The 25,218-nt window shown below is 45.6% G+C and overlaps 2 protein-coding genes across 2 annotated transcripts in view; one reads left to right on the top strand and one right to left on the bottom strand.

The window, feature by feature from the left end:
- The window catches only part of dock1 (dedicator of cytokinesis 1), an 800,130-nt gene that overhangs the window by 111,123 nt on the left and 663,789 nt on the right, over nucleotides 1-25,218 (top strand). The gene's annotated exons all lie outside the window — the stretch shown is intronic.
- LOC139571623 (dedicator of cytokinesis protein 1-like) overlaps nucleotides 1-25,218 on the bottom strand; it is a 122,974-nt gene that overhangs the window by 22,302 nt on the left and 75,454 nt on the right. The window contains exons 17-20 of the mRNA XM_071394672.1: nucleotides 21,822-21,919; nucleotides 18,824-18,913; nucleotides 10,978-11,078; nucleotides 9,199-9,327 (exon numbers count right to left, since the gene is read on the bottom strand). Coding sequence (XP_071250773.1) covers nucleotides 9,199-9,327; nucleotides 10,978-11,078; nucleotides 18,824-18,913; nucleotides 21,822-21,919 — 418 coding nt within the window. The remainder of the gene's footprint in view (nucleotides 1-9,198; nucleotides 9,328-10,977; nucleotides 11,079-18,823; nucleotides 18,914-21,821; nucleotides 21,920-25,218) is intronic.

Genomic DNA, 25,218 nt, shown 5'->3' with positions numbered 1-25,218 from the left:
TTAGACCTGGGACACCAGGTGGGGTGATATTAATGACCAGGGCCTGATTTAGACCTGGGACACCAGGTGGGGTGATATTAATGAGCAGGGCCTGATTTAGACCTGGGACACCAGGTGGGGTGATATTAATGATCAGGGCCTGATTTAGACCTGGGACACCAGGTGGGTGATATTAATGATCAGGGCCTGATTTAGACCTGGGACACCAGGTGGGTGATATTAATGATCAGGGCCTGATTTAGACCTGGGACACCAGGTGGGGTGAAAATAATGATCAGGGACTGATTTAGACCTGGGACACCAGGTGGGGTGATATTAATGACCAGGGCCTGATTTAGACCTGGGACACCAGGTGGGGTGATATTAATGACCAGGGCCTGATTTAGACCTGGGACACCAGGTGGGTGATATTAATGATCAGGGACTGATTTAGACCTGGGACACCAGGTGGGTGATATTAATGACCAGGTCCTGATTTAGACCTGGGACACCAGGTGGGTGATATTAATGATCAGGGCCTGATTTAGACCTAGGACACCAGGTGGGGTGATATTAATGATCAGGTCCTGATTTAGACCTGGGACACCAGGTGGGTGATATTAATGATCAGGGCCTGATTTAGACCAGGGATACCAGGTGGGTGATATTAATGATCAGGGCCTGATTTAGACCTGGGACACCAGGTGGTTGATATTAATGACCAGGTCCTGATTTAGACCTGGGACACCAGGTGGGTGATATTAATGATAAGGAACTGATTTAGACCTGGGGCACCAGGTGGGTGATATTAATGATCAGGGCCTGATTTAGACCTGGGACACCAGGTGGGTGCAACTATTCTATGAGAACATTTCTGAATGGTACTCTGAAGTATCCATTCTAACCACGAAAGACTTTGATCTTCAGGGAAGCAGAAAGAGAGACGCTGATGAACTGACTCTCAGCAGATGGTCCGGATTCCAACAGAAATCACAACGACACACTGGGTGTAAATATATATTCATTGCGCAATTAATCCTGAATGAGTGAGCGTTCATGTGCAAAGGATTAGCAATGCAATTAATATAATTATCAACTGTGTAGTGATTCCTTTTTGTCTTTCCCTCATGTTCTCAGGCCACACCCACTTCCCTTTGTCCACCAAGCCGTCCTATTGGCTTAGCCCACTAGGGAGCCTCCACTTTCATTTCCTTGTAACCATATCTACTGTTTGTTTGTTTATGCATTTCTGTGATTAGTTAGTTAGTAAATGATTAAGCCAATTGATGTATGGATGATTCATGGTAAAGGCTGCGTTCGTGCAGATAACAATTTACGACGTTTGGAATGAGACTAACGTGAGGCAAAGAATAAATCATTAATTACAAGACTAACTGATCAGATATTAAAATATCTGAAGAGTTATATTAGGAAAATTATAACTCTGTAATCTGAAGATTTTCCTTAGTGCCACGACTTCCTAGTTAATTACATTTACATGATTAGTTTAATCACGTAATAATAAATACAGAGAATTGATTTGATAAAATACCAGTCTTCACTTTTAATGATGCCAAAGACATGACAGTACGGAGACAGAACCTGGACTGTAACCCCTTTGTATGAGGCAGAACCTGGACTGTAACCCCTTTGTATGGAGGCAGAACCTGGACTGTAACCCCTTTGTACGGAGACAGAACCTGGACTGTAACCCTTTGTATGGAGACAGAACCTGGACTGTAACCCCTTTGTACGGAGACAGAATCTGGACTGTAACCCTTTGTATGGAGTCAGAACCTGGACTGTAACCCCTTTGTACGGAGACAGAACCTGGACTGTAACCCTTTGTATGGAGACAGAACCTGGACTGTAACCCCTTTGTACGGAGACAGAATCTGGACTGTAACCCTTTGTATGGAGGCAGAACCTGGACTGTAACCCTTTGTACGGAGGCAGAACCTGGACTGTAACCCCTTTGTACGGAGGCAGAACCTGGCTGTAACCCTTTGTATGGAGACAGAACCTGGACTGTAACCCTTTGTACGGAGACAGAACCTGGACTGTAACCCTTTGTATGGAGACAGAACCTGGACTGTAACCCTTTGTATGGAGGCAGAATCTGGACTGTAACCATTTGTATGGAGGCAGAACCTGGACTGTAACCCTTTGTACGGAGGCAGAACCTGGCTGTAATCCTTTGTATGGAGGCAGAACCTGGACTGTAACCCTTTGTATGGAGGCAGAACCTGGACTGTAACCCTTTGTATGGAGGCAGAACCTGGACTGTAACCCTGTAACTCTTTGTACGGTGCAAAACAGGAGTGCAAGACAGTAGATGAAATTAAAGCCTCTATTCTCTCATCTCTAATCCCCAACAACACAGCTTGTATCCCACTCACTTGCACAACGCATGTAAACCTCCCCAAACGGGAATGGAACTATAAAATGAGCTGCTTTGTAGGGGAATTAAACTAATGATGTGTGTCTACCGTCTCCGGAATGTACGGATGGATATTAGTGATTACTGAGTAAAACACAAGTTACTCTTCACTTTACTACACTGCTGAGGGGGACAAGACATGTTTAGAGGGGGTTTCCTCCTCCTACACTGCTGAGGGGGACAAGACATGTTTAGAGGGGGTTTATTCCTTCTACACTGCTGAGGGGGACATGTTTAGAGGGGGTTCGTCATTCTACACTGCTGAAGGGGGACAAGACATGTTTAGAGGGGGTTTCTTCCTCCTACACTGCTGAGGGGGACAAGACATGTTTAGAGGGGGTTTATTCCTCCTACACTGCTGAGGGGGACATGTTTAGAGGGGGTTTCTTCCTCCTACACTGCTGAGGGGGACAAGACATGTTTAGAGGGGGTTTCTTCCTCCTGCACTGCTGAGGGGGGACAAGACATGTTTAGAGGGGGTTTCTTCCTCCTACACTGCTGAGGGGGACAAGACATGTTTAGAGGGGGTGTCTTCCTCCTACACTGCTGAGGGGGACAAGACATGTTTAGAGGGGGTTTCTTCCTCCTACACTGCTGAGGGGGACAAGACATGTTTAGAGGGGGTATCTTCCTCCTACACTGCTGAGGGGGACAAGACATGTTTACAGGGGGTTTCTTCCTTCTACACTGCTGAGGGGGACATGTTTAGAGGGGGTTTCTTCCTCCTACACTGCTGAGGGGGACAAGACATGTTTAGAGGGGGTATCTTCCTCCTACACTGCTGAGGGGGACAAGACATGTTTAGAGGGGGTTTCTTCCTCCTACACTGCTGAGGGGGAAAAGACATGTTTAGAGGGGGTTTCTTCCTCCTACACTGCTGAGGGGGACAAGACATGTTTAGAGGGGGTATCTTCCTCCTACACTACTGAGGGGGACAAGACATGTTTAGAGGGGGTTTCTTCCTCCTACACTGCTGAGGGGGACAAGACATGTTTAGAGGGGGTTTCTTCCTCCTACACTGCTGAGGGGGACAAGACATGTTTAGAGGGTGTTTCTTCCTCCTACACTGCTGAGGGGGACAAGACATGTTTAGAGGGGGTTTCTTCCTCCTACACTGCTGAGGGAGACATGTTTAGAGGGGGTTTCTTCCTCCTACACTGCTGAGGGAGACATGTTTAGAGGGGGTTTCTTCCTCCTACACTGCTGAGGGAGACATGTTTAGAGGGGGTGTCTTCCTCCTACACTGCTGAGGGGGACAAGACATGTTTAGAGGGGGTTTCTTCCTCCTACACTGCTGAGGGGGACAAGACATGTTTAGAGGGGGTTTCTTCATCCTACACTGCTGAGGGGGACAAGACATGTTTAGAGGGGGTTTCTTCCTCCTACACTGCTGAGGGGGACAAGACATGTTTAGAGGGGGTATCTTCCTCCTAAACTGCTGAGGGGGACAAGACATGTTTAGAGGGGGTATCTTCCTCCTACACTGCTGAGGGGGACAAGACATGTTTAGAGGGGTTTTCTTCCTCCTACAGTGCTGAGGGGGACAAGACATGTTTATAGGGGGTTTATTCCTTCTACACTGCTGAGGGGGACAAGACATGTTTAGAGGGGGTTTATTCCTTCTACACTGCTGAGGGGGACAAGACATGTTTAGAGGGGGTGTCTTCCTCCTACACTGCTGAGGGGGACAAGACATGTTTAGAGGGGGTATCTTCCTCCTACACTGCTGAGGGGGACAAGACATGTTTAGAGGGGGTTTCTTCCTCCTACACTGCTGAGGGGGACAAGACATGTTTAGAGGGGGTTTCTTCCTCCTACACTGCTGAGGGGGACAGGACATGTTTAGAGGGGGTATCTTCCTCCTACACTGCTGAGGGGGACAAGACATGTTTAGAGGGGGTATCTTCCTCCTACACTACTGAGGGGGACAAGACATGTTTAGAGGGGGTTTCTTCCTCCTACACTGCTGAGGGGGACAAGACATGTTTAGAGGGGGTTTCTTCCTCCTACACTGCTGAGGGGGACAAGACATGTTTAGAGGGGGTTTCTTCCTCCTACACTGCTGAGGGGGACAATACATGTTTAGAGGGGGTTTCTTCCTCCTACACTGCTGAGGGAGACATGTTTAGAGGGGGTTTCTTCCTCCTACACTGCTGAGGGAGACATGTTTAGAGGGGGTTTCTTCCTCCTACACTGCTGAGGGAGACATGTTTAGAGGGGGTGTCTTCCTCCTACACTGCTGAGGGGGACAAGACATGTTTAGAGGGGGTTTCTTCCTCCTACACTGCTGAGGGGGACAAGACATGTTTAGAGGGGGGTTCTTCCTCCTACACTGCTGAGGGGAGACATGTTTAGAGGGGGTTTCTTCCTCCTACACTGCTGAGGGGGACAAGACATGTTTAGAGGGGGTTTCTTCCTCCTACACTGCTGAGGGGGACAAGACATGTTTAGAGGGGGTTTCTTCCTCCTACACTGCTGAGGGGGACAAGACATGTTTAGAGGGGGTATCTTCCTTCTACACTGCTGAGGGGGACAAGACATGTTTAGAGGGGGTTTATTCCTTCTACACTGCTGAGGGGGACAAGACATGTTTAGAGGGGGTGTCTTCCTCCTACACTGCTGAGGGGGACAAGACATGTTTAGAGGGGGTTTATTCCTCCTACACTGCTGAGGGGGACAAGACATGTTTAGAGGGGGTTTCTTCCTCCTACACTGATGAGGGGGACATGTTTAGAGGGGGTTTCCTCCTCCTACACTGCTGAGGGGGACAAGACATGTTTAGAGGGGGTTCGTCATTCTACACTGCTGAAGGGGGACAAGACATGTTTAGAGGGGGTTTATTCCTCCTAAACTGCTGAGGGGGACAGGACATGTTTAGAGGGGGTTTATTCCTTCTACACTGCTGAGGGAGACATGTTTAGAGGGGGTTTATTCCTTCTACACTGGTGAGGGGGACAAGACATGTTTAGAGGGGGTTTTTCCACATCCAACTTCACACTGTTACTTCCAGACACGGACACGGTAATGCAGGTTGCCATACCTGGGTTCAAGTAGTATCTGATATATTTCAAACACTATAGATGTGCTTGATTGAGCTTGCCAATGAAATAGCCACTACTATTTGAAGCCCCGTTAGGTGGTTGCTATCTACATGATGAGAGTCTGTATAACACAGACAGTACAGACAGACAGTACAGACAGGCAGGCAGAGATAGGGAATAGCCACTACTATTTAAAGCCAGGTTAGGTGGTTGCTATCTACATGATGAGAGTCTGTATAACACAGACAGACAGTACAGACAGGCAGGCAGAGACAGGGAATAGCCACTGTTGAGTTGAGGGGGCTTACAGGGGATTTGAAGCACCACTCTGAGGTTTCACAACAACTACTGAAATCCTCCTGCCTCTCATGTGGTGCTACAAAGCAGAGTTCAGAGGCTCTGTTCAAAATGGCACACTCCTCCCTATGGGGCAGCTTTTGACCAGGGCCCCACAGGACCCATATAGTGAAAAGCCAGTCAGTCAGGCACTCTAACTGCTCTCCTGCTTGGAGGAGTGAGGACATTGTGTGTGGTAGACAGACAGACAGACACAGACATGGTTCTCAGGGCTCTGGCCGGCCAGTGGAACACGTCTGAGGAGTGAGGAGTGAGGAGTGAGGAGTGAGGACAGACAGACAGACAGACAGACAGACAGACAGACAGACAGACACAGACAGACAGACAGACAGACAGACAGACAGACAGACAGACAGACAGACAGACAGACAGACAGACAGACATGGTTCTCAGGGCTCTGGCCGGCCAGTGGAACACGTCTGAGGAGTGAAGACAGACAGACAGACAGACAGACAGACATGGTTCTCAGGGCTCTGGCCAGCCAGTGGAACACGTCTGAGGAGTGAAGACAGACAGACAGACAGACAGACAGACAGACAGACAGACAGACAGAGACAGAGTTCTTGCTTTCCAAGATGACATTGAAATGTTGCTGAGGGACCAAGTTACAGTTTTGACTGAAATCGTCTTGAAAATCTACGGCAAGACTTGAAAATGGCTGTCTAGCAATGATCAACAACCAACTTGACAAGAGTTTGAAGAATTTAAAAAATAATAATGTGCAAATATTGTACAATCCAGGTTGTGCAAAGCTCTTAGAGACTTACCCAGAAAGACTCACAGCTGTAATCACTCTTAGAGACGTACCCAGAAACACTCACAGCTGTAATCGCTCTTAGAGACTTACCCAGAAAGACTCACAGCTGTAATCGCTCTTAGAGACTTACCCAGTAAGACTCACAGCTGTAATCGCTCTTAGAGACTTACCCAGAAACACTCACAGCTGTAATCACTCTTAAAGACTTACCCAGAAAGACTCACAGCTGTAATCGCTCTTAGAGACTTACCCAGAAAGACTCACAGCTGTAATCGCTCTTAGAGACTTACCCAGAAACACTCACAGCTGTAATCGCTCTTAGAGACTTACCCAGAAACACTCACAGCTGTGATCGCTCTTAGAGACTTACCCAGAAACACTCACAGCTGTAATCGCTCTTAGAGACTTACCCAGAAACACTCACAGCTGTGATCGCTCTTAGAGACTTACCCAGAAACACTCACAGCTGTAATCGCTCTTAGAGACTTACCCAGAAAGACTCACAGCTGTAATCGCTCTTAGAGACTTACCCAGAAAGACTCACAGCTGTAATCACTCTTAGAGACTTACCCAGAAAGACTCACAGCTGTAATCGCTCTTAGAGACTTACCCAGAAAGACTCACAGCTGTAATCACTCTTAGAGACTTACCCAGAAAGACTCACAGCTGTAATCGCTCTTAGAGACTTACCCAGAATGACTCACAGCTGTAATCACTCTTAGAGACTTACCCAGAAAGACTCACAGCTGTAATCGCTCTTAGAGACTTACCCAGAAAGACTCACAGCTGTAATCACTCTTAGAGAATTACCCAGAAAGACTCACAGCTGTAATCACTCTTAGAGACTTACCCAGAAAGACTCACAGCTGTAATCACTCTTAGAGAATTACCCAGAAAGACTCACAGCTGTAATCACTCTTAGAGACTTAACCAGAAAGACTCACAGCTGTAATCACTCTTAGAGACTTACCCAGAAAGACTCACAGCTGTAATCGCTCTTAGAGACTTACCCAGAAAGACTCACAGCTGTAATCACTCTTAGAGACTTACCCAGAAAGACTCACAGCTGTAATCGCTCTTAGAGATTTACCCAGAAAGACTCACAGCTGTAATCACTCTTAGAGACTTACCCAGAAAGACTCACAGCTGTAATCGCTCTTAGAGACTTACCCAGAAAGACTCACAGCTGTAATCGCTCTTAGAGACTTACCCAGAAAGACTCACAGCTGTAATCGCTGCCAAAGATGATTCTAACATGTATTGACTCAGGAGTATGGACACTTACGTAAATGAGATATTTCTGAATTTCATTTTCAATACATTTGCACATAAATGTGTCATTATGGGGTATTGTGTGTAGACGGGAGAGAGAAAAAATCTATTTAATCCATTTTAAATTCAGGCAGTAACACAACCAAAGGGAGAATAAGTCAAGGGGTATGAATACTTTGTGAAGGCACTGTAGCATGTTACATACCATGTACTTCCTACTGTCAATATTTACAATCAAACGGAAACGGACACAGACGGACTAATCAACACTAAAGTCATATTATTCACATGAACGCTTTGAGCAGAGTAGTGTGTAGGGGTGTGTGTGTGTGTGTGTGTGTGTGTGTGTGTGTGTGTGTGTGTGTGTGTGTGTGTGTGTGTGTGTGTGTGTGTGTGTGTGTGTCTGTAGGGGTGTGTGTGTGTGTGTGTGTAGGGGTGTGTGTGTGTGTGTGTGTGTGTGTGTAGGGGTGTGTGTGTAGGGGTAGGAGTGTGTGTGTAGGGGTAGGGGTGTGTGTGTGTGTGTATGGGTGCGTGTGTGTATGGGTGCGTGTGTGTAGGGGTGCGTGTGTGTATAGGGGTGTGTGTGTGTAGGGGTATGGGTGTGTGTGTGTGTGTGTGTGTGTAGGGGTGTGTGTGTGTTTAGGCGTGTGTGTTTAGGCGTGTGTGTTTAGGCGTGTGTGTTTAGGCGTGTGTGTTTAGGCGTGTGTGTTTAGGCGTGTGTGTTTAGGCGTGTGTGTTTAGGCGTGTGTGTTTAGGCGTGTGTGTTTAGGCGTGTGTGTTTAGGCGTGTGTGTTTAGGTGTGTGTGTTTAGGCGTGTGTGTTTAGGTGTGTGTGTTTAGGCGTGTGTGTTTAGGCGTGTGTGTTTAGGCGTGTGTGTTTAGGTGTGTGTGTTTAGGCGTGTGTGTTTAGGCGTGTGTGTTTAGGCGTGTGTGTTTAGGCGTGTGTGTTTAGGCGTGTTTGTTTAGGCGTGTGTGTTTAACCGTGTGTGTTTAGGCGTGTGTGTTTAGGCGTGTGTGTTTAGGCGTGTGTGTTTAGGCGTGTGTGTTTAGGTGTGTGTGTTTAGGCGTGTGTGTTTAGGCGTGTGTGTTTAGGCGTGTGTGTTTAGGCGTGTGTGTTTAGGCGTGTGTGTTTAGGCGTGTGTGTTTAGGCGTGTGTGTTTAGGCGTGTGTGTTTAGGTGTGTGTGTTTAGGCGTGTGTGTTTAGGCGTGTGTGTTTAGGCGTGTGTGTTTAGGCGTGTGTGTTTAGGCGTGTGTGTTTAGGTGTGTGTGTTTAGGCGTGTGTGTTTAGGCGTGTGTGTTTAGGCGTGTGTGTTTAGGCGTGTGTGTTTAGGTGTGTGTGTGTGTAACACTTACTGGTTGAAGAGGACCCTGGAGCGCACTATGAACTTGAATATGTACTCCAGAGCTTTCATGGCCTTCAGCAGCTGTTCCGTCAGCCTCTCTGCATTCTCCACATAGTTCTTCAGGACCTTGGTCAGCTTCCTGAAGTACATACACACATATATACACACATTACATTAGATATTATACATAAACATGTATAGCTGTTCCGTCAGCCTCTCTGCATTCTCCACATAGTTCTTCAGGACCTTGGTCAGCTTCCTGAAGTACATACACACACATATATACACACATTACATTAGATATTGTATAGCTGTTCTGTCACCTTCTCTGCATTCTCTACATAGTTCTTCAAAACATTGGTCAGCTTCTACTGTATTGTAGTCAATGGCATTCCGACGTTGCTCATCCTAATATTTATACATTTCTTAATTACATTCTTTAACGTTTAGATGTGTGTATTGTTGTGAAGTGTTAGATACTACTGCACTATTGGAGCTAGGAACACAAGCATTTCACCCACAATAACATCTGGTAAATACAGTTGAAGTGGGAAGTTTACATACAAAAGGGTTTTTCTTTATTTTTACTATTTTCTACATTGTAGAACAATAGCGAAGACATCAAAACTATGAAATAACACCTTGATGTGTTTTTTTTTGCGACTGCACTTGAAGAAACTTTAAAAGTTATTGAAATGTTCCGTACTGACTGACCCATCATGTCTTAAAGTAATGAGGGACTGTTGTTTCTCTGACTGACCCATCATGTCTTAAAGTAATGAGGGACTGCTGTTTCTCTGACTGACCCATCATGTCTTAAAGTAATGAGGGACTGTTGTTTCTCTGACCCATCATGTCTTAAAGTAATGAGGGACTGTTGTTTCTCTGACTGATCCATCATGTCTTAAAGTAATGAGGGACTGTTGTTTCTCTGACTGACCCTTCATGTCTTAAAGTAATGAGGGACTGCTGTTTCTCTGACTGACCCATCATGTCTTAAAGTAATGAGGGACTGTTGTTTCTCTGACTGACCCTTCATGTCTTAAAGTAATGAGGGACTGTTGTTTCTCTGACTGATCCATCATGTCTTAAAGTAATGAGGGACTGTTGTTTCTCTGACTGACCCATCATGTCTTAAAGTAATGAGGGACTGTTGTTTCTCTGACCCATCATGTCTTAAAGTAATGAGGGACTGTTGTTTCTCTGACTGACCCATCATGTCTTAAAGTAATGAGGGACTGTTGTTTCTCTGACCCATCATGTCTTAAAGTAATGAGGGACTGTTGTTTCTCTTTGCTTATTTGAGCTGTTCTTGCTATGGACTTTTACCAAATAGGGCTTCTGTATACCACACCTACCTTGTTACAGCACAACTGATTGGCTCAAAGACATTCGGGTGGTGGACCATTCTTGATACACACAGGAAACTGTTGAGTGTGGAAAGACCCTGCAGAGTTGCAGTTCTTGACGCACTCAAACCGGTGCGCCTGGCCACCTACTACCGTACCCCGTTCAAAGGCACTTAAATCTTTTGTCTTGCCCATTCACCCTCTGAATGGTACACATACACAATCCATGTCTCAATTGTCTCAAGGCTTAAAAATAATTCGTTAACCCGTCCCCTGCCCTTCATCTACACTGATTGAAGTGGATTTAACAGGTGACCTCAATAAGGGATCATAGGTTTTCACCTGGATTCACCTGGTCAGTCTATGTCATGGAAAGAGCAGGCGTTCCTAATGTTTTGTCCACTCGGTATATTTCTCTAGCGGTAATAAGCTGTACTCACGTGTACGCCAGAGTAGCACTGAAATGCTTGCGGATGTAGGTTTCAAGGACAGGGTTAAAGTGCTGAAACTTCCTGTCTGAAATCAGTCCAATTATGAATACCTGCCGAAAAAAGAAAAAAAAAAGAAACAAATTCATTTAAAAACACAAACCTTACAGTCACAAAAGAGTTGGGAGGAAAAAAACTAGACGTTTTCTTTCTTCATTTAAAACGGACAAAAAAGGGAGAGAGAGGAGGAAATGAAATGTAGATTGGAAATAATGAAAAGCCAAATTTTCTCTATTCTATTGTTTCCCCCAGATAATAAAGACGCAGTAGGCGTTCTCTCTGTAGTTTGTCTCTGGGTAAGGGGAGCCGGCTCCACTGCCAATTACCTCGTCACAGGTGACTAGTACCTCGTCACAGGTGACAGTTACCTCGTCACAGGTGACAGTTACCTCGTCACAGGTGACAGTTACCTCGTCACAGGTGACAGTTACCTCGTCACAGGTGACAGTTACCTCGTCACAGGTGACAGTTACCTCGTCACAGGTGACAGTTACCTCGTCACAGGTGACAGTTACCTCGTCACAGGTGACAGTTACCTCGTCACAGGTGACAGTTACCTCGTCACAGGTGACAGTTACCTCGTCACAGGTGACTGTTACCTCGTCACAGGTGACTGTTACCTCGTCACAGGTGACTGTTACCTCGTCACAGGTGACTGTTACCTCGTCACAGGTGACTGTTACCTCAAATCAAATCAAATCAAATTTATTAGTCACATACACATGGTTAGCAGATGTTAATGCGAGTGTAGCGAAATGCTTGTGCTTCTAGTTCCGACAATGCAGTAATAACAACAAGTAATCTAACCTAACAATTCCGCAACTACTACCTTATACACGCAAGTGTAAAGGGATAAAGAATATGTACATAAAGATATATGAATGAGTGATGGTACAGACGGCATAGGCAAGGTGCAGTAGATGGTATAGAGTACGGTATATACCTATGAGATGAGTACTGTAGGGTATGTAAACATAAAGTGGCATAGTTTAAAGTGGCTAGTGGTCCATGTATTACATAAGATGGCAAGATGCAGTAGATGATATAGAGTACAGTATATACATATACATAAGAGATGTGTAATGTAGGGTATGTAAACATTATATTAGGTGGCATTGTTTAAAGTGGCTGGTGGTGCATTTTTACATAATTTCCATCAATTCCCATTTTTAAGGTGGCTGGAGCTGAGTCAGTTTGTTGGCAGCGGCCGCTAAATGTTAGTGGTGGCTGTTTAACAGTCTGATGGCCTTGAGATAGAAGCTGTTTTTCAGTCTCTCGGTCCCTGCTTGGATGCACCTGTACTGACCTCGCCTTCTGGATGATAGCGGGGTGAACAGGTAGTGGCTTGGGTGGTTGTTGTCCTTGATGATCTTTATGGCCTTCCTGTGACATCGGGTGGTGTAGGTGTCCTGGAGGGCAGGTAGTTTGCCCCGGGTGATGCGTTCTGCCGACCTCACTACCCTCTGGAGAGCCTTACGGTTGTGTGCGGAGCAGTTGCCGTACCAGGCGGTGATACAGCCCGACAGGATGCTCTCGATTGTGCATCTGTAGAAGTTTGTGAGTGCTTTTGGTGACAAGCCGAATTTCTTCAGCCTCCTGAGGTTGAAGAGGCGCTGCTGCGCCTTCTTCACAACGCTGTCTGTGTGGGTGGACCAATTCAGTTTGTCCGTGATGTGTACACCGAGGAACTTAAAACTTTCCACCTTCTCCACTACTGACCCGTCGATGTGGATAGGGGGGAGCTCCCTCTGCTGTTTCCTGAAGTCCACAATCATCTCCTTTGTTTTGTTGACGTTGAGTGTGAGGTTATTTTCCTGACACCACACTCCGAGGGCCCTCACCTCCTCCCTGTAGGCCGTCTCGTCGTTGTTGGTAATCAAGCCTACCACTGTAGTGTCGTCCGCAAACTTGATGATTGAGTTGGAGGCGTGCATGGCCACGCAGTCGTGGGTGAACAGGGAGTACAGGAGAGGGCTCAGAACGCACCCTTGTGGGGCCCCAGTGTTGAGGATCAGCGGGGTGGAGATGTTGTTACCTACCCTCACCACCTGGGGGCGGCCCGTCAGGAAGTCCAGGACCCAGTTGCACAGGGCGGGGTCGAGGCCCAGGGTCTCGAGCTTGATGACGAGTTTGGAGGGTACTATGGTGTTAAATGCTGAGCTGTAGTCGATGAACAGCATTCTCACATAGGTATTCCTCTTGTCCAGATGGGTTAGGGCAGTGTGCAGTGTGGTTGCGATTGCGTCGTCTGTGGACCTATTGGGTCGGTAAGCAAATTGGAGTGGGTCTAGGGTGTCCGGTAGGGTGGAGGTGATATGGTCCTTGACTAGTCTCTCAAAGCACTTCATGATGACGGAAGTGAGTGCTACGGGGCGGTAGTCGTTTAGCTCAGTTACCTTAGCTTTCTTGGGAACAGGAACAATGGTGGCCCTCTTGAAGCATGTGGGAACAGCAGACTGGGCTAAGGATTGATTGAATATGTCCGTAAACACACCAGCCAGCTGGTCTGCGCATGCTCTGAGGACGCGGCTGGGAATGCCGTCTGGGCCTGCAGCCTTGCGAGGGTTAACACGTTTAAATGTTTTACTCACCTCGGCTGCAGTGAAGGAGAGCCCGCAGGTTTTGGTAGTGGGCCGTGTCAGTGGCACTGTATTATCCTCAAAGCGGGCAAAAAAGGTATTTAGCCTGTCTGGGAGCAAGACATCCTGATCCGCGACGGGGCTGCTTTTCTTTTTGTAATCCGTGATAGACTGTAGACCCTGCCACATACCCCTTGTGTCTGAGCTGTTGAATTGCGATTCAATTTTGTCTCTGTACTGGGACTTAGCCTGTTTGATAGCCTTGCGGAGAGAATAGCTACACTGTGTGTATTCGGTCATGTTTCCGGTCACCTTGCCCTGGTTAAAAGCAGTGGTTCGCGCTTTCAGTTTCACGCGAATGCTGCCGTTAATCCACGGTTTCTGGTTTGGGAATGTTTTAATCGTTGCTCTGGGTACGACATCGTCAATGCACTTCCTAATGAACTCGCTCACCGAATCTGCATATTCATCATTGTTGTTGTTGGACGCCGTGCGGAACATATTCCAATCCGCGTGATCAAAGCAGTCTTGAAGCGTGGATTCAGATTGGTCGGACCAGCGTTGAACAGACCTGAGCGCGGGAGCTTGTAGTTTTAATTTCTGTTTGTAGGCTGGAATCAACAAAATGGAGTCGTGGTCAGCTTTTCCGAAAGGAGGGCGGGGGAGGGCCTTATATGCGTCGCGGAAGTTAGTATAACAATGGTCCAGAGTTCTGCCAGCCCTGGTCGGACAATCGATGTGCTGATAGAATTTAGGGAGTTTTGTTTTTAGATTAGCCTTGTTAAAATCCCCAGCTACGATGAATGCAGCCTCAGGGTGTGTGGTTTCCAGTTTACAGAGAGTCAGATAGAGTTCGTTCAGGGCCATCGATGTGTCTGCTTGGGGGGAATATATACGGCTGTGATTATGACCGAAGTGAATTCCCTTGGTAGATAATGCGGTCTACATTTGATTGTGAGGAGTTCTAGATCAGGTGAACAGAATGACTTTAGTTCCTGAGTGTTGTTATGATGGTCACACCACGTCTCGTTAATCATGAGGCATACCCCCCCGCCCCTCTTCTTACCAGAAAGATGTATGTTTCTGTCTGCGCGATGCGTGAAGAAACCAGCTGGCTGCACCGACTCCGTTAGCGTCTTTTCAGTTAGCCATGTTTCCGTGAAGCAGAGCACGTTGCAATCCCTGATGTCTCTCTCGAATGTTACCCGTGCTCGGATTTCATCGACCTTATTCTCAAGAGACTGGACATTGGCGAGTAGTATGCTAGGGAGTGGAGCGCGATGTGCTCGTCTCCGAAGCCTGACCAGGAGACCGCTACGTTTGCCCCTTTTTCGGCGTCGTGTAGCTTCGCCGGCTGGGATCAGGTCCATTGTATTGGGTGGAAGGCAAGACACTGGATCCGTTTCGGGAAAGTCATATTCCTGGTAGGAAGGGTGGTTAGTTGACGTTAATCGTATATTCAGTAGTTCCTCCCGGCTGTATGTAATGAAACTTAAGATCACCCGGGGTACCAATGTAAGAAATAACACATAGAAAAACAAAATACTGCATATTTTCCAAGGAACGCGAAGCGAGGCAGCCATCCTGTTCGGCGCCGGAAGTTCAACGTTCCGGCGCCGGAAGTTCAACCTTCAAGTTCAAGGTAACAGTCACAGGTGACTGTTACCTCGTCACAGGTGACTGTTACCTCGTCACAGGTGACTGTTACCTCGTCACAGGTGACTGTTACCTCGTCACAGGTGACTGTTACCTCGTCACAGGTGACTGTTACCTCGTCACAGGTGACTATTACCTCGTCACAGGTGACTATTACCTCGTCACAGGTGACTATTACCTCGTCACAGGTGACAGTTACCTAGTCATAGGTGACAATTACCTAGTCATAGGTGACAATTACCTAGTCATAGGTGACTATTACCCCGTCATAGGTGACAATTACCTAGTCATAGGTGACTATTACCTAGTCATAGGTGACAGTTACCTAGTCATAGGTGACAGTTACCTAGTCATAGGTCACAGTTACCTAGTCATAGGTGACAGTTACCTAGTCATAGGTGACAATTACCTAGTCATAGGTGACAATTACCTAGTCATAGGTGACTATTACCCAGTCATAGGTGACTATTACCCAGTCATAGGTGACAATTACCTAGTCATAAGTGACTATTACCTAGTCATAGGTGACAATTACCTAGTCATAGGTGACTATTACAAACCACATATATAACATTTACTGATACAGGGGTTGTACAATAAGGTGCGTCAGAAGTTAAAATCAATGGAATAGCCACAAAGACATTAGGATGATGATTTAATATTATATAGTACTACAAACAGCTCTATTACTGTAAAGACATACGGATGATGATTTAATATTATATAGTACTACAAACAGCTCTATTACTGTGGAGACATACAGATGATGATTTAATATTATATAGTACTACAAACAGCTCTATTACTGTGGAGACATACGGATGATGATTTAATATTATATAGTACTACAAACAGCTCTATTACTGTAAAGACATACGGATGATGATTTAATATTATATAGTACTAAAAACAGCTCTATTACTGTAAAGACATACGAATGATGATTTAATATTATATAGTACTACAAACAGCTCTATTAATGTAAAGACATTAGGATGATGATTTAATATTATATAGTACTACAAACAGCTCTATTACTGTAAAGACAGTAGGATGATGATTTAATATTATATAGTACTACAAACAGCTCTATTACTGTAAAGACATTAGGATGATGATTTAATATTATATAGTACTACAAACAGCTCTATTACTGTTAAGACATTAGGATGAGGATTTAATATTATATAGTACTACAAACAGCTCTATTACTGTAAAGACATTAGGATGAGGATTTAATATTATATAGTACTACAAACAGCTCTATTAATGTAAAGACATTAGGATGATGATTTAATACTATATAATACTACAAACAGCTCTATTAAATGTAAAGACATTAGGATGATGATTTAATACTATATAGTACTACAAACAGCTCTATTACTGTAAAGACATTAGGATGATGATTTAATATTATATAGTACTACAAACAGCTCTATTACTGTAAAGACATTAGGATGATGATTTAATATTATATAGTACTACAAACAGCTCTATTACTGTAAAGACATTAGGATGAGGATTTAATATTATATAGTACTACAAACAGCTCTATTACTGTAAAGACATTAGGATGAGGATTTAATATTATATAGTACTACAAACAGCTCTATTAATGTAAAGACATTAGGATGATGATTTAATACTATATAATACTACAAACAGCTCTATTAAATGTAAAGACATTAGGATGATGATTTAATACTATATAGTACTACAAACAGCTCTATTACTGTAAAGACATTAGGATGATGATTTAATATTATATAGTACTACAAACAGCTCTATTAAATGTAAAGACATTTAGTCGACTACTTGTTTCAGCTTTAGAGAGATATTGTAATTGGAGCGTCTAGCTGGCTGGAAAATACATGGACCGTCCGGCTGTAGGATCTCATGCATGTTTTCAATGTATTTGTTTGTGTGTGTGTGTGTGTGTGTGTGTGTGTGTGTGTGTGTGTGTGTGTGTGTGTGTGTGTGTGTGTGTGTTGTAATATCCGATTAACGATCCACCCTGTGATACAGCGTATCTGTAGTATAGACTATGGTCTGCCGGTTCTAATACTTTAACCATTAAGTGGAACATTATCTATCAGACTTACACACATTTTAATTAAAACACATTTTACATATGTCTTATAAACTATTTAATTAATGTTACAATGTGTTATAAGCACTCTTTATAAGTTACACACACAACTATATAATGTGTTATAAGCACTGTTTACAAGTTACACACACACAACTATATAATGTGTTATAAGCACTGTTTATAAGTTATACACATTATACACAACTATATAATGTGTTATAAGCACTGTTTATAAGTTATATACACAACTATATAATGTGTTATAAGCACTGTTTATAAGTTATATAAACAACTATATAATGTGTTATAAGCACTGTTTATAAGTTATATACACAACTATATAATGTGTTATAAGCACTGTTTATAAGTTATATACACAACGATATAATGTGTTATAAGCACTGTTTACAAGTTACACACACACAACTATATAATGTGTTATAAGCACTGTTTATAAGTTACACACACAACTATATAATGTGTTATAAGCACTGTTTAAGTTATACACATTATACACAACTATATAATGTGTTATAAGCACTGTTTATAAGTTAAATACACAACTATATAATGTGTTATAAGCACTGTTTATAACAGGTAGGCGCCCCAACAGGTAGGCGCCCCAACAGGTAAGCGCCCCAACAGGTAAGCGCCCCAACAGGTAGGCGCCCCAACAGGTAGGCGTCCCAACAGGTAGGCGTCCCAACAGGTAGGCGTCCCAACAGGTAGGCGCCCCAACAGGTAGGCGCCCCAACAGGTAGGCGCCCCAACAGGTAGGCGCCCCAACAGGTAGGCGTCCCAACAGGTAGGCCCCCCAACAGGTAGGCGTCCCAACAGGTAGGCCCCCCAACAGGTAGGCGACCCAACAGGTAGGCGCCCCAACAGGTAGGCGTCCCAACAGGTAGGCGCCCCAACAGGTAGGCGTCCCAACAGGTAGGCGCCCCAACAGGTAGGCCCCCCAACAGGTAGGCGTCCCAACAGGTAGGCCCCCCAACAGGTAGGCGACCCAACAGGTAGGCGCCCCAACAGGTAGGCGCCCCAACAGGTAGGCGTCCCAACAGGTAGGCGTCCCAACAGGTAGGCGCCCCAACAGGTAGGCGCGCCCCTGTCCTCTGGTAGTCTCTAACCCAGGACCTGTCTCGTCTCTGGCATAAGGCTAACATTCCTTTACGGTGTTAAGGTGTGTATTTAACATTCTTTCAAAACCACACAATGCCTGAGGCAGACCGGAGGCAGAGAGACAATCTGGGACAACTTGTCTGTATTCTGTTTGTCCACACGGGATCCTGTGAATCTATGTCAACTTCCTCTTTGACAACACATGCATACATTAGTAATGTGTATGAGTCATAGCTGTATGATACGGTCACATCGCCACAGTGTGGTAAAACAGTATAATATCCTACACACGAAACAGAACAAAATCAAATATTTAATGTGTGTGTGTTTTAAAACAACCGGTACTTACCAAGGAATCAAACACCAGGGTGTCAAACGTGTCGCTGTCTGAGTTCTCCATCATAATGTTAAACAAGGCATCAAGGGTGTCTTGCAGAAACTGTAACGACAACAAACACAACGTTTTACAACAGAGAGAGGATATAGTCCGCATCTCAAACGGCACCCTATTCCCTGATAGGGCTCGGCCAAAAGCAGTACACTATATGGGCAAGAGGTTGCCATTTGTGAAGCACATGTCATTTAAAAAAAAAAATGCATAAACATTCATTCTCATCGTCTATCTATTCATTCATTCCCATCCCCTAGTCAGACTCGGGTGGCGTGCAAATCATCCACGGCTTCCGAGTATATTACTCGCTATATTACTCAGTCCCTGGACAATAAAGTATACGAGCTCAGGGCGAGGATCACCTTCCAGAGAGACGTCAGGGACTGTAACATACTCTGTTTTACGGAATCATGGCTCTCTTCTGGATTTATTGTCCCCCTCAATTCAGCCAGCGGGGTTCTCCGTCCATCGAGAGGACAGGAAGAAACAACTCTCCGGGAAAAAGACAGGCGGAGGGATTTGATTTATGATTAACAACTCATGTTGTGATTGTGGTAACGTACAGGAAGTCCTTTCGTTCTCCCGATCTGGAACACCTCACCATCAAATGCCGACCACATTACCTCCAAAGATAATTCCAGTTTACTGCCTATGTGCAAACTGGAAACTGTTTATCCTGACATCAAATGTATTGTAGCCGGGGCCTTGAATAAAGGAAATCTGAGGAAAACGTAAACACAATTCTAAACACATCTTCTGTGCAACACGCGCATCACGGACTCTGGATCATTGCCACCCGCCCTCCCGAGTCATTAAAACTCGTTTTTCAACCACTCCACAAATTTCTTGTTAACAAACTATAGTTTTGGCAAGTCGGTTAGGACATCTACTTTGTGCATGACACAAGTAATTTTTCCAACAATTGTCTACAGAGAGATTATTTCACTGTATCACAATTCCAGTGGGTCAGAAGTTAACATAAACTAAGTTGACTGTGCCTTTAAACATCTTGGAAAATTCCAGAAAATGATGTCATGGCTTTAGAAGCTTCTGATAGGCTAATTGACATCATTTGAGTCAATTGGAGGTGTACCTGTGGATGTATTTCAAGGCCTACCTTCAAACTCAGTGCCTCTTTGCTTGACATCATGGGAAAATCAAAAGATATCAGACAAGACCTCAGAAAAAAAATTGTATGGTAAGGGTGGAGAGGTGTGGTGTAGTGAGGAATGGGGGTCGAGGTCAGGTCACTGATAAGGGTGGAGAGATGTGGTGTAGTGAGGAATGGGGGCAGAGGTCAGGTCACTGATAAAGGTGGAGAGATGTGGTGTAGTGAGGAATGGGGGTCGAGGTCAGGTCACTGATAAGGGTGGAGAGGTGTGGTGTAGTGAGGAATGGGGGCAGAGGTCAGGTCACTGATAAGGGTGGAGAGATGTACAGTAGTGAGGAATGGGGGCAGAGGTCAGGTCACTGATAAGGGTGGAGAGATGTGGAGTAGTGAGGAATGGGGGCAGAGGTCAGGTCACTGATAAGGGTGGAGAGATGTGGTGTAGTGAGGAATGGGGGCAGAGGTCAGGTCACTGATAAGGGTGGAGAGATGTGGAGTAGTGAGGAATGGGGGCAGAGGTCAGGTCACTGATAAGGGTGGAGAGATGTGGAGTAGTGAGGAATGGGGGCAGAGGTCAGGTCACTGATAAGGGTGGAGAGATGTGGAGTAGTGAGGAATGGGGGCAGAGGTCAGGTCACTGATAAGGGTGGAGAGATGTGGTGTAGTGAGGAATGGGGGCAGAGGTCAGGTCACTGATAAGGGTGGAGAGATGTGGAGTAGTGAGGAATGGGGGCAGAGGTCAGGTCACTGATAAGGGTGGAGAGATGTACAGTAGTGAGGAATGGGGGCAGAGGTCAGGTCACTGATAAGGGTGGAGAGATGTACAGTAGTGAGGAATGGGGGCAGAGGTCAGGTCACTGATAAGGGTGGAGAGATGTACAGTAGTGAGGAATGGGGGCAGAGGTCAGGTCACTGATAAGGGTGGAGAGATGTGGAGTAGTGAGGAATGGGGGCAGAGGTCAGGTCACTGATAAGGGTGGAGAGATGTGGTGTAGTGAGGAATGGGGGCAGAGGTCAGGTCACTGATAAGGGTGGAGAGATGTGGTGTAGTGAGGAATGGGGGCAGAGGTCAGGTCACTGATAAGGGTGGAGAGATGTGGTGTAGTGAGGAATGGGGGTCGAGGTCAGGTCACTGATGAGTAGTGAGGAATGGGGGCAGAGGTCAGGTCACATTAAGGGAGAAGGAACAGTTTATTACCCAGATCAATTAACTTCCTGCCTAGCAACAAAGGTGTAATGTTTAGAGAAAAGGAGGACACTAAACCTTAAGTGGTGTGTAAATACTGGTGCTGCTGAGAACATGTCTTTCTCTGTTCAGCTGTCTGACCCGTTGGGACAATAAAGTTGGTTTGAGCGTTTCATAGTTGTCCGGTAGTTTTTCCCTCTTGTTTATGTAGAACCTAACAAAACGGAGGATCTTTTTTTGGTGGGGGGCAGAATTCTGCATGCAAATTCTCAATTTGGTGTTTGTCCCATTTTGTGAATTGTTGGTTGGTGAGCGGACCCCAGACCTCCCAACCATAGAGGGGATGTGGTTCCTGAGACAGACGTCATTAAGCTGATAGTATAGTTTATTCAAAATAAATTTGAATTTACAGGGAGGAAGACTGCCAAGGTATAACAGTGAGTCTTGTCAACACTGATCAAGGGTGAGATACTAAAACGGAACCTCTACACAGAGAATACAAACCCTTTCCTCTCGGACTCAGGGTCCCAAGCTGCTTTCTTGGTCAGGTCTCCCCTTGAAAGAGGTCAGTTGACCTCAAATGGGCCGAACTGGTTCAATAATACAAATGTAAAAACTCCTAATGGGTCATATTGTGTTACCTATGAACTTTGACCTCTCACCTTGACGACCTCTCCTCCCTCGACCTTCATCAGCTGTCGGAGGTTCTGTTGTAGCAGGCTGGTGTTGGAGCGCCACTTCAGCAGACCCAACAGATCCACTGTACGAGACATAACAAACAGAAGAGAGGACAGGACTAATGTTACTACAGCAGACCCAACAGAACCACTAGACATAACAAACAGTAGAGAGGACAGGACTAATGTTACTACAGCAGACCCAACAGAACCACTAGACATAACAAACAGAAGAGAGGACAGGTCTAATGTTACTACAGCAGACCCAACAGAACCACTAGACATAACAAACAGAAGAGAGGACAGGACTAATGTTACTACAGCAGACCCAACAGAACCACTAGACATAACAAACAGTAGAGAGGACAGGTCTAATGTTACTACAGCAGACCCAACAGAACCACTAGACATAACAAACAGTAGAGAGGACAGGACTAATGTTACTACAGCAGACCCAACAGAACCACTAGACATAACAAACAGAAGAGAGGACAGGTCTAATGTTACTACAGCAGACCCAACAGAACCACTAGACATAACAAACAGTAGAGAGGACAGGACTAATGTTACTACAGCAGACCCAACAGAACCACTAGACATAACAAACAGTAGAGAGGACAGGACTAATGTTACTACAGCAGACCCAACAGAACCACTAGACATAACAAACAGTAGAGAGGACAGGTCTAATGTTACTACAGCAGACCCAACAGAACCACTAGACATAACAAACAGTAGAGAGGACAGGTCTAATGTTACTACAGCAGACCCAACAGAACCACTAGACATAACAAACAGTAGAGAGGACAGGACTAATGTTACTACAGCAGACCCAACAGAACCACTAGACATTACAAACAGTAGAGAGGACAGGTCTAATGTTACTACAGCAGACCCAACAGAACCACTAGACATAACAAACAGAAGAGAGGACAGGACTAATGTTACTACAGCAGACCCAACAGAACCACTAGACATAAACAGAAGAGAGGACAGGTCTAATGTTACTACAGCAGACCCAACAGAACCACTAGACATAAACAGAAGAGAGGACAGGTCTAATGTTACTACAGCAGACCCAACAGAACCACTAGACATAAACAGAAGCGAGGACAGGACTAATGTTACTACAGCAGACCCAACAGAACCACTAGACATAACAAACAGTAGAGAGGACAGGTCTAATGTTACTACAGCAGACCCAACAGAACCACTAGACATAAACAGAAGAGAGGACAGGACTAATGTTACTACAGCAGACCCAACAGAACCACTAGACATAACAAACAGAAGAGAGGACAGGACTAATGTTACTACAGCAGACCCAACAGAACCACTAGACATAACAAACAGTAGAGAGGACAGGTCTAATGTTACTACAGCAGACCCAACAGAACCACTAGACATAACAAACAGAAGAGAGGACAGGTCTAATGTTACTACAGCAGACCCAACAGAACCACTAGACATAACAAACAGAAGAGAGGACAGGACTAATGTTACTACAGCAGACCCAACAGAACCACTAGACATAACAAACAGTAGAGGGGACAGGACTAATGTTACTACAGCAGACCCAACAGAACCACTAGACATAACAAACAGTAGAGAGGACAGGTCTAATGTTACTACAGCAGACCCAACAGAACCACTAGACATAACAAACAGTAGAGAGGACAGGACTAATGTTACTACAGCAGACCCAACGGAACCACTAGACATAACAAACAGTAGAGAGGACAGGACTAATGTTACTACAGCAGACCCAACAGAACCACTAGACATAAACAGAAGAGAGGACAGGTCTAATGTTACTACAGCAGACCCAACAGAACCACTAGACATAAACAGAAGAGAGGACAGGTCTAATGTTACTACAGCAGACCCAACAGAACCACTAGACATAACAAACAGAAGAGAGGACAGGACTAATGTTACTACAGCAGACCCAACAGAACCACTAGACATAAACAGAAGAGAGGACAGCCTAATGTTACTACAGCAGACCCAACAGAACCACTAGACATAACAAACAGTAGAGAGGACAGGACTAATGTTACTACAGCAGACCCAACAGAACCACGAGACATAACAAACAGTAGAGAGGACAGGACTAATGTTACTACAGCAGACCCAACAGAACCACTAGACGAGACATAACAAACAGAAGAGAGGACAGATGTTATTTAACCTTTATTCACATGTAACTGTGATTTACAATGACAACCTGACATTTAGAGGACAGATGTCAGCTCTACTCAACATCTGAGACAAACCTTGTAGATTGGACTGAATGAGAGGAACAGGAAGACAGGTTTTATACACTAGACGAGGACGCTTTCTCCACGGGGACGCTTTCTGCACGAGACGCTTTCTGCACGAGGACGACACTTTCTGCACGAGACGCTTTCTGCACGAGGACGACGCTTTCTGCACGAGGACGACGCTTTCTGCACGAGGACGACGCTTTCTGCACGAGGGGGACGCTTTCTGCACGAGGGGGACGCTTTCTGCACGAGGGGGACGCTTTCTGCACGAGGGGGATGCCTTCTGCACGAGGGGGATGCCTTCTGCACGAGGGGGACGCTCTCCGCACGGGGACGCTCTCCGCACGGGGACGCCTTCCGCACGGGGACGCTTTCCGCACGGGGACGCTTTCCGCACGGGGACGCTTTCCGCACGGGGACGCTTTCCGCACGGGGACGCTTTCCGCACGGGGACGCTTTCCGCACGAGGACGCTCTCCTCACGAGGACGCTCTCCTCGAGGAAGCTCTCCTCACGAGGACGCTCTCCTCACGAGGACGCTCTCCTCACGAGGACGCTCTCCTCACGAGGACGCTTTCTGCATGAGGTGGCTCTCCTCACGAGGACGCTTTCTGCACGAGGACGCTCTCCTCACGAGGACGCTTACTGCACGAGGACGCTTTCTGCACGAGGACGCTTTCTGCACGAGGACGCTTTCTGCACGAGGACGCTTTCTGCACGAGGACGCTTTCTGCACGAGGACGGTCAGTCCACCTTGGAGGGATTAGACAACTGGCAGAGCTTGTTAAAACATTCATCTCTATGTATTAAGCTGTGTTATGTTGAAGTATTGATGGCATCACTCAGGACAATCTGTGGGTCTTGAGACCATAATAAATTCAGATACAGCTGGAGCCAGAGAGGAGAGAGGAGAGATGGAGAGGAGAGATGGAGAGGAGAGTCGTTGCATAGCATTGTATTGAATGAATGAAAACAAAAAGTAAAATAGGTAGTGAAGAGCATTCTCTGTTTGAGCTGGAGGAGTCACATCACATACTGAGCTGGAGGAGACACATCACATACTGAGCTGGAGGAGACACATCACATACTGAGCTGGAGGAGAAATCTATCTCGTCA

Source organism: Salvelinus alpinus, chromosome 3 (assembly GCF_045679555.1).
Source record: "Salvelinus alpinus chromosome 3, SLU_Salpinus.1, whole genome shotgun sequence".
Taxonomy (NCBI): Eukaryota; Metazoa; Chordata; class Actinopteri; order Salmoniformes; family Salmonidae; genus Salvelinus; species Salvelinus alpinus.
This window is presented reverse-complemented; position numbering and strand designations above follow the sequence as displayed.